The following is a 9,708-nucleotide window of genomic DNA, read 5'->3' on the forward strand; positions in this document are numbered from 1 at the left end:
TGATACTAGTAATATCTCATTCGTCACTTTAATTTGCAATTATCTTTTTTTCCAGTAATTAAATATCTTTAGTCTTGTTCAGTAGGCATCATTAGCACCAAAGCGTTAAAACGACATGAAATTTTGAGGCTTCAGAAAAAGATTTCATTGTATTAGATTGAGGGTTTTTCAATTGAAGCTCAGACAGTAAACTTTGAGCGCTTGAACTCTTAGTTTAATTAACCCAGATCTTTTTCACCCGGCAAAGTTTCCTCAGCTATCTTCTTTACTGAAAGCTTTTACTGAAATCAGATAGTCTAGGCTACGTCGCAGAAATTTGCCGCGATTTCTGCTCCCCTACTGTAGCATGGCGAAAAAACTTACGAACAAAAATCAAAATTGGGATGTGCCCAAAAGACCCACGGGGTTAATTGATGAACCGGAACCCCACGATTTATACATCGAAAGCAACCCCAACTCACCCGAACCAACATCGTACATCACAACTTCGCCATACAGACATGCGGGTTATTCTGAAGGGAATGGTGATGATGGAATTTCAAAGTTGAGACGGCAGATATCGGTTGTGTTGTGTGGCGCTTCAATATTCTTCGAGGGTATCAATTTGTCAATTGCTGGACCATTCTTCCCAGACCAGGCTATCAAAAAAGGTTCATTGTTTTACTGTTTTGAATAAAACGGTAATGTGCAATCTTGACCAGTATTTTATGCGCCCTCAAGTGCAGATTTCTTGACATTGTATAGTAGATTATTTTGAGTAAATAAAAACTGCCCTTATGGATCGCAAATAAAATTCACTCGCTAATGAGGGCCAAAATGGTTTTTTAACGAAAATGTGTTTTTTCAAAGAGTGATTCAGTAGATACTGGTAACAATGACTTTCTTATTTACAGGTCTGAATCAAATCCAAATTGGATGGGTGACAGCTTCTACCGATATCACCAGCATCGCATCTGCCTTTATCGTTGCCAGTCTGGCTTCGCCGAGTAACTTGAAATTCTTCAACCTAGTCGGGATGTTATGGGTTTCCATTTCTATAGCCTTGTTTGGTTGGTCCGCTTCGTGTGATGGAGCAGAGCAGTTTTTTGTACTATGTCTGGCTTGTAAGTCTGTCAATGGGGTGGGTACTGCACTCATACAAAACACAGCAGTACCTCTGGCTGCAAGAATGTTTCCTAATAATTCCAGGAACCGTTTTCATTATTTTTGGCAACTTTTGAAATGAAGGAGTAAAAATCATACTTTGAATTTGATAGTCAAGAAATTTCTTCAGCGCATCGTTTTTTCGGCCAAAACGTTAAAATTCAGCTGAACATCTTTGCCTAATTTGGATCTACTTCCTTTTTCTGTCAACTTTTTAGCAGCCTGTAATAAAACAGTCAAAGTGCGTTTTTGAATCAGTACCTGGGTCGAATTTTTCCGTCCATGAGGAAGTAAGAGTGGGGCTGCAATGGAGAAGTTTTTTTGGAAAACGAAGTTTTTTAGGAAAATGCAGATCAAAACTCGTTCATCTTTTTGGGCTGGAATGGGCTGCCAAGGTTTGGGGGTAAAATGATGTAAGAGTGAGAGGGTAAAAGATAAATCAGCCCCACTTTTTTTATCTTTTTGGTATGTCAAGAGAAATAAAATGATTTTAGAGTGAGAGGGTAAAAGGTAAAATAAGCCCCGCTATAACATCTTTTCGGTCGGTGAAGGGGTAAAATGGTGTAGGAGTGAGGAGGTAATGGAGAAGATACCCCGAAACTCTCGCATCCTTTTACCCCTCCCCCACCTGCCTTCTTGTGACAAACCAAAAAAAAACAAAAAAGTGGCGAGTTATTTATCCTTTACCACCTCATAATTACATCATTTTACCCCCCCCCCCCCCCCCCCAACCCCTGGCAGTCCATTGCAGTCCAAAAAGATGTAAGAGTTTTGAGCTGCAATTTCCTAAGCCAACCTAAAATCGTCCCATTGCAACCCCACTCTTACATCATTTTACCCCCCCCCCCTTCCCTGGAAGCCCTACCTTACATTGGTTTAGCCCCAATACTCGAAAACTGACAGTCTTGAACTCAAATCCTCTCTACCCTCAGCCGTTTCTCTTTAGCCTCCAGACGTTGACGGTCCATCTATGAGTTAAATTTGTTAGAATTACCCCCTCTCAACAAAATACCCCTGGCTATTACATTATTTTCGCTCCCTTGGCGGCACAACATTTTGCCCCCTCTGAACAAATTACCCCTGGCAGCCCAATTTTTACATCATTTTACTCCTCTGAACACGTTGCCCCTCAATCTTACTTCATTTTACCAAATTTTCCTTGAAAGTCCTCCCATTGCAGCCCATTGCAGTGCACTATTACGTCGCAGTTTTGGCGAGGGTGTAATTCCTTAAAAGTCCTCCTAATACAGCCCACCCCTACCTCTCAAATTTTGCCAGGGGGAATTACTCAAACGCCCTCCCATTGCAGCTCCGTACCTAATATAAAGTGCGTTTCAGTACTGGGCCAGTATAAATGCAATTCCTCGTCCTTACTGAATCATAGACTGGCTCATGTCATTTTTTTTACTTGTCAGACATGCGTTCATTCTGATTATAAAATGGTCAGACTTGGTCCAAGTGCGAAAATAATGCATCGTACGGGGAGCGAACGCACGTTTTCCCGCTTCCGAGACGTTTGTTCCATTTTCTGCGCCACTATGACGGATACAAGCTTGTCTTTTGCGCCGTTAATATACGCTTGAAAGAAGCAAATTTCAGGTGAGAAAACGAGCAAAATATTTTACATGGAAGACTTGCATTTACAATTGCCCAGTACTGATTTACAATTGGAGTTCAGGTACGGGGCCCCTCTCTTACATCATTTTGCCACCCAAGCCAAATTACCCCCTCACTCTTACATCAATTCACGGAGGTTTTTAGGGAGGACATTTGACCCGGGTAGTTGTCATAATAAAAAATGGGCGATTAAACAATTAAAACTATCTACTGAGACAAATACCAGTTTGCTCAGCTAAAATGCAACCTTTTCTGTATAATGCAAGCAAAATGATGTATAAATAAAAAGTTTGACTATAAAATGATACTTTCTGCAAATTGTTGTTGGTTAAATAATTGCTTGGAACAAATTACCAACAGCTATTTTTGGTAATTAACTAGTACTAATTGGTCGCAGTGCCTAAAAAGGGGGTTTTATGAGGTTATGAAATTTTACAGGGATGATAGTACTCGTTTCGCAATAGTCGCAGCTTTCCGTAGTTCCTCTTAAACTTCTCCAATAAAATTGGCATTTGCCCAAAGTTTCTTGACGTTTATTGTGTAATTGAAGACCTAAAAACAGTTCCTGAATTCAGCACAGTAACAGCAATCATCCATTTCTCCTTTGGAATCGGTTTGTTCGCGGGACCTCTATTCGGCAGTGTCGTCTTACCTATTTTGGGCTACCAAGCACCCTTTATAATAACAGGGGTTGCTGAAGGCATCACGTGCGTTTCCGCTTTCTTCTTTGTACCCTCGATAGTAAATAGCCCTCGAGCAATTATTGGGACCGACCGCAAAATCAGTAACGCAGAATTCTTACGATTCTTCATCAAGCCACGAGTTCTACTATTTATCATTCCGGAATTGATGCTATTTTCTACAACTGGTTTCCGCGACAGCACATTTTCAACTTATTTACAGCAACATTTGGGCGTTTCCAAAGACAACACAGGTTATGCGTTTCTACCCTGTTCCGGGGCGTTTGTTTTAGCAGCACCCGTATGTGGAATCTTAGTTACTCATGGATTTGGTGTTTTTCTATTTATTTCCGGGCAAATTATAATGGCCATAATTTTATTTTGTTTTTACTTACCCGATTTGGTAACTAGTATTGAAAATTTGTACTTCGTGTTGCCAATTTTGTTTGTTTTCGGTATTTGCCTTTCATCGACTTTCAACCCTCATTATTTGATTGTTGAACAAATTGCCCTAAAAGAAAAGTTCAAAAACCAGGGTGAAATAAAAACCCTCGGCGCCTCTTGTTATAATCTAATGGCTGCATCTAGCCACGCATTGGGGGCTTTCGTGTTCGGAGGGTACTTGTACGACAAATATGAATTTTACACGACTTGCTTTATCTATTCATGCATTCTGGCGGTAATGGCAATATGGCAAATTGTATATTTAACCCACGAAAGATATATCAAGAAAATCTATTACCACCTATCAAGTTATAACGAGTTTTCCGAATCAGTTAAAGTAGCATCTAACAATTTTGAGCTAGCAGACAGTAATGCTACTTCTAGTAATTCATACTTAAAAGTTCCGCGTTCAGGAAGCAGTTTCTCGCGCAAATCGAGGACTGAATCAACTTTTACAAGTATGTACCTGTCACAAAATCAAGTGCCAGCATTTTGATTTCAAAATGAGTAAAAATTTTGTAAGAATATAAAGTTTTTAAATATTAAATAGAACTTTCAGGGCTTTAGGTGATCTAATCGTTCCAACCGTCCATATTTATTTGGAGTTAGAAGCTTAGGCTAGCCTGGCCTATTTGTTTAATAAATGCGGCGAGATGCAAGAGAAGCAACACTTAAAATCTTCAGAGCAACATAGTCGATCGTTGAAGAGACTTCTTGATATTTTTCTTTTGTCCAAGAAACAAAGAGGTATGTCATTTTTACGACCTTATCAAGCTTAATGTAAACTTACGCTCTTACTCTTCAGATATACTAGAAAATTTATATCTCGAAATAGCTGAATGAGAAGTTGATTCAGTATAAAGCCGATTTAGAAGAGAAAATTTTAGAATAGCGGGCCGAAACAAAAATGAGTGTTTGTTTTTGCTGATTTTTTTTGTCTATAAAGCAATTTCTGCTTTCAACACAAATTTTCTTTTACTAATTTCGAAATACTGTCAGAGTCTGTCAGTGGGAATATTTAACTATTTTAGTTTCAGCTCAACCACAAATAACAGGAAAATTAAAATTGTTTGTTCCTGTTAACAAAAAACGGTGCAGGAATGGCAAGTACAAATGGAAAGCGTTGAAAAACTAAGCATAATTTGAACATATCTGATATTTGTGGTAATCCGCTCAAAGATCTGAGCACCATAATTCACTCACCACAACACATATAACTTCAAGATTTTCAACAAGAAAACAAAACAAAGATAATATCAATATACGGAAAGGTGAATAACATAAGAAAACAAGAAAAATCTTAGGTTTCTCTAAATATGCCCATGCCATCCCAATTGTAGAGCCACTCAAACGACCACAATCCGAAAAGTAGTACAGCTTCCTTTACTTGCATATTTTTAGTAAGGTGACTATAAGACTTAACGATGAACCAACCAGTAAGTAGGTTAAGTTAGGACGAAAAACCTGGAGCATGGTGGAGAAGACTGTGGATATCGAAAGGAAGATTGATATCTCAGAGTATAATTCGGCCGCGCTCTTTCCAGGACACAAATAATGAAGCCACTCTCAGGTTGGTTTGCCTTCTTGTACAAGACTAGCTATGTTAATAGATGTAGTATCGACGGGTGTACCAAGTAAACTCCTCAAGGTCCGGAGTAACTCTAAGTACCTAATGGAAATGGCTCAGCGTTCGATTCAAGTGGTTTAATATTTGCCTGTTGGCGTTGTGAAGTACACCACGACAAGCTCTTCACGTCAGCATCAATCTTGTTATAAAAGTATTGGTTGATCGGTTGTTAGTTAATTGAATTGAGAAGCTGGCTTTTTCTCAATCGTAGAGTCTCCAACTACTTATTCTTTTAGTGAAAAACTTTTTTTTCAATTGGATAACAACTATAACAACTAGGTTTATAACTACAATTAGTCTAATTGTTGTGATAAATTTATTAAATAGTCTCCATGCGCACCCGGGAGGCTATTTAATTTTGTTTCAGCTTCTGATTGCAATCATTTACTGGATCAAAAGAGGCCGGACGTTCTTTGGGTAGCCCCAATTATAGGGCATTTCAGATTCCGGCGGAAAGTATTCTTTTGCAATAATGGCTGCAATTTATCACTTGTCAGACCATACGAAATTAAACCATACGAAGTCAAACCACATTTTTTTTAGTTTTCAAACCATACAAAGCCTCAGATAAGTTTCACTGGTATTCTGACTTTTTTCGCAGTCAACATTTCGGGCGAGGGTTTTCCGCATTTGTTGGACTGATATTATTATTTTTCTTGCAGTATTCATTTAGATAGAATTTAGATTATTCGTTTAATTAGGACCCATTCGTTTAATTAGGACCTAATCAGCCCTTACTGCAGTCTTCGAACTACATTTATTTGTCCCAAACAAAAACGGCTTGATCCCCGCCTCCTCCCCCATCCGATCCAACATGCACTGTGTGCATCGGTTTACAGAAAAAGAACTTGTTGTCTGTGTTTGATGTAAATCTAAATATGTTCAGGGATCTTGCCATATAATTGCTAAGAAAAATTGCATGGGAATAATATTTTGGTCTTGTCGGAGTTGTTTGCCAACTTTAACAACAGAGTTATCAGCCCTTGATCGAATATATGCTCTTATATTTACACTAGAAAAAGTAGATTCACTGATTTCTGAAAATCAATCACTGAAGCTGAAGATATATTCTCTGAAACTGGATTACCCGTATATTAGAGCTGCTTTCAGAAATTGGACTGACAGCACTGCTAGCGATTGGAATTCAAAAAACGGAAATCTGAAGGCAATGAAATTTTGTTTGCTGACAAAGAGTCCCAAGATAGAAAACCAAAAGTTTTCAAGACGGGCACAAATATTAGTCATCAGACGACAGTCAGCGCAATTAAAAGGTCATCAAAGTGAAAATACGGCATCTCTACATTGGTCGTTTAAGCAACTCTGTCTCTACGGATGATATAACAAAACATTGCAAGAAGAAGGGAGTTGATATACAGTGTATTCGTGAAATATCCAGAGACGAACCTCGTCTGAAATCTTTCCACTGTGTTTTCAAATTTGAAAATGATGTTTTCAAATTTGTGTTTTCAAATTTGATAAGGAAGTTGAATCTCCAGATTTCTGGTCCGAAAATGTTTCATTTTCACCATTTTGGTTTCAATCAGAACGCGAGGGAGTGGCTGGCTTCTTTTGATACTTGACTATCAAATGTTAAATCCGTCAGTGACAGTGTAAAAGTTTGTTTACATAATGCAAGTATGGTTGGCAACAAGGCCTCGCAAATAAGAAATCTTATTGAAGCTAACGATTTTAACCTTATAATTTTAACAGAAATTTGGATCAAAGATAACTCAAATGATGAGTTTTTTCTCCTGCAATGTTGCCCAAATGGTTTTTATTACTTGAGTGCAAACAGAAAAGAAAGAAATGGTGGAGGATTAGCGGTGTTCTATGATGGAACCGTACGTATCGATAATTTTCCAAGTAAGTGTTTAACAAACGCGGAGTTGGCTTCTCTTGAGTTTACGCAAGGCAATTCGATGTATCATTTGGTTTGTATACAGAGAAGAACAAATACCAATGTTCGTGTCTTTATAAGTGAGTTAACATCATTTTTTGAGGAGAAAGATCTGTTGTTCAAAAAATATTTTTTGTAGGTGATATCAATATTTCTATCTGCTATCAAATGATGCGTCAAGAAATTGGATTTCTTTTTTGGATGAATTTGGTTTGCAACAGCAAATTACTGTGCCTACGCACAAAAGTGGTGGAATTTTAGACCAGGTTATAGAACCCGAGGAGGTTGAAGTATCAGAACCTCTTGTAAAATTCAATACAAGCTCTGATCATGGAGCTTTGCACTTTGACCTTCTGCAAAAGCAGGAGAATTTAGCTATAAAGAAGGCCTTGTGCTAAATTTTGACGTGGAAGCGTTTGTAGAAAATATTGTTGCCCCGATTGTCAGAGATACTCATGAAAATGTTTGGAACAATGTTCTAATGAACGAAGTTAGTTATGTCGATAAGAACCAGCCTCTGAAAACTAAATATGTTCGATATCATACGTGCCTTTTTTTGACGATGAGCTAAGAACCATGAAAAGATCGAGAAGAAAATTTGAGAAAACTTATCGAAAGAAAGAAAATTCCCAAGACAAAAGGCGGTTTACCAAGAAAAAAGCTGTTTACCAAAAAGAAAAGTGAATACTTCGACAAGTATGTCGCTAGTGAAATTGAGCATGTCAGGTATTCTATGCTTCAGCAACTCTTAGGAAAAAATAAAATTGTCCTGCCGCAGTCACTAGTGGAGCCTGAGTGCCTACCAAAGAAGTTTAATGCTTTGTTTGTTAAGAAAATAGAAACTGTGTTAGTTGCAATACCTCTAACGGATGATTTAAAATTAAGTAATTTACATAAAACTACCCTGGACACTTTTCAGGTTTTTACACTGAGCGATTTGAGATTACTTCTATCAAAAAATTTTGAACAGTACGGCACCGAATGATGTTATACCAACTAGGTTATGCAAAATTGTTTTGACAAATTCTCCAGACTACTTCATTGCATTAATTTATTCAACTCTCCAGACAGGGTACTTTCTAAATCAATTCAAACAATTCTGTTACAAATCTAAGATTCATGTCAAAAGTTGTTGAAAGAGTTCTTTTTGACCAAATTAATTTGTATCTGGAATCTAATAATCTCAGGAGCAAGAGCAAGTATCAGAGTGGTTTTCGTTGCTCGCATTCAACGGAAACGGTTTTAATGAAAGTTTTTAATGATCTTCTGTGTTATCTGGACTAGTAGCGTTCCATGATGTATATTGGATTAGACTTGTCCGCAGCGTGTGATATAATTGATAATCAGTTTTTACATGAGATACTAGCAAAAAGGATTGGCTTGCAACCTGTTGTGTTACTGTTTATAAAAAATTATCTTTCGAATCGCTCACAACACGTTATCTTAAATGGATGTCTTTCTGGTGATGTTTAAGTTAAGACGGGTGTGCCACACGGGTCGGTTCTTGGTCCTTTACTTTTTTCTTTTTACATGTTGCCTTTAGAAGACAAGCTGAAGGAATTAGAATTAAACTACCATTTCTACGCAGATGATACCGTTCTAAATTTTGTATTCAGTTCGACCCTCAGTCGATGCATGTTTGATAATATTTTGACCTCGATTCAATGTTAGTTCAGCAAAGCAAAATTGAAACTGAATGCGGATAAGAGTGAGTATATGATTATTCGGAAATGTAAAAATGTTAAACATGGTCTCTTACGTCTGCAGAAGATGGTAAGTACAATGAACAGGTAAAAGTTCTAGGTTGTTATATTGATTGTCAACTTACTCTGCAACCACAGATTAACTTTGTTTGTTCGAATTCGTTTTTTTATCTCCATAAAGTATGGTTTATTCAAAATCACATTAGACATCAGTCCTAATTGAGTTAGTTACAGTTTTAGTGTTATCACGTGTTGACTACTGTAATTTGTTTCATTATGGTCTGCCAAACTTCTTATTAGCAAAACTTCAGCCAATAATGAACTCTACCACGCGTTTGATTTTTGGATTGTCACCTTCAACACCATTCTCGTCATACCTGAAGCAGCTACACTGGTTGACAATTATCTTCAAAACCATATTGTATGCGCATCGGTTTGTACATCAGCCTGCCAAACGCCCACTATATTCATCGGATTTAATGAAACAATACACTATGGTTACAAGGTCTCAATATTTTTACAAATTACGTGTTCCCAAATTTCGCTTTAATTTCGGAAGACCTTCGTTCGCGCATGCCGTCGCTGTTGAATGGAATG

General features: G+C 37.7%; 2 protein-coding genes across 2 annotated transcripts; both read left to right on the top strand.

The window, feature by feature from the left end:
- Positions 1-208: 208 nt before the first annotated feature.
- On the top strand, positions 209-1,225 carry LOC142357667 (MFS-type transporter SLC18B1-like). Its single transcript, XM_075409220.1, has 2 exons — positions 209-650; positions 894-1,225. Exons 1-2 carry the CDS (start codon positions 347-349, stop codon positions 1,223-1,225), a joined length of 636 nt encoding a protein of 211 aa, XP_075265335.1. The 5' UTR covers positions 209-346.
- A 326-nt stretch (positions 1,226-1,551) lies between these two features.
- On the top strand, positions 1,552-4,342 carry LOC142357668 (uncharacterized; the record flags this gene model as incomplete). Its single annotated transcript, XM_075409221.1, has 2 exons — positions 1,552-1,556; positions 3,336-4,342. Coding segments are annotated over exons 1-2 (1,012 nt in total), but the record flags the coding sequence as incomplete, so codon positions are not given.
- Between the last annotated feature and the right edge of the window lie 5,366 nt (positions 4,343-9,708).

This window comes from Convolutriloba macropyga, unplaced genomic scaffold (assembly GCF_964194025.1).
Source record: "Convolutriloba macropyga unplaced genomic scaffold, txConMacr16.3 SCAFFOLD_2517, whole genome shotgun sequence".
Lineage (NCBI taxonomy): Eukaryota > Metazoa > Xenacoelomorpha > Acoela > Convolutidae > Convolutriloba > Convolutriloba macropyga.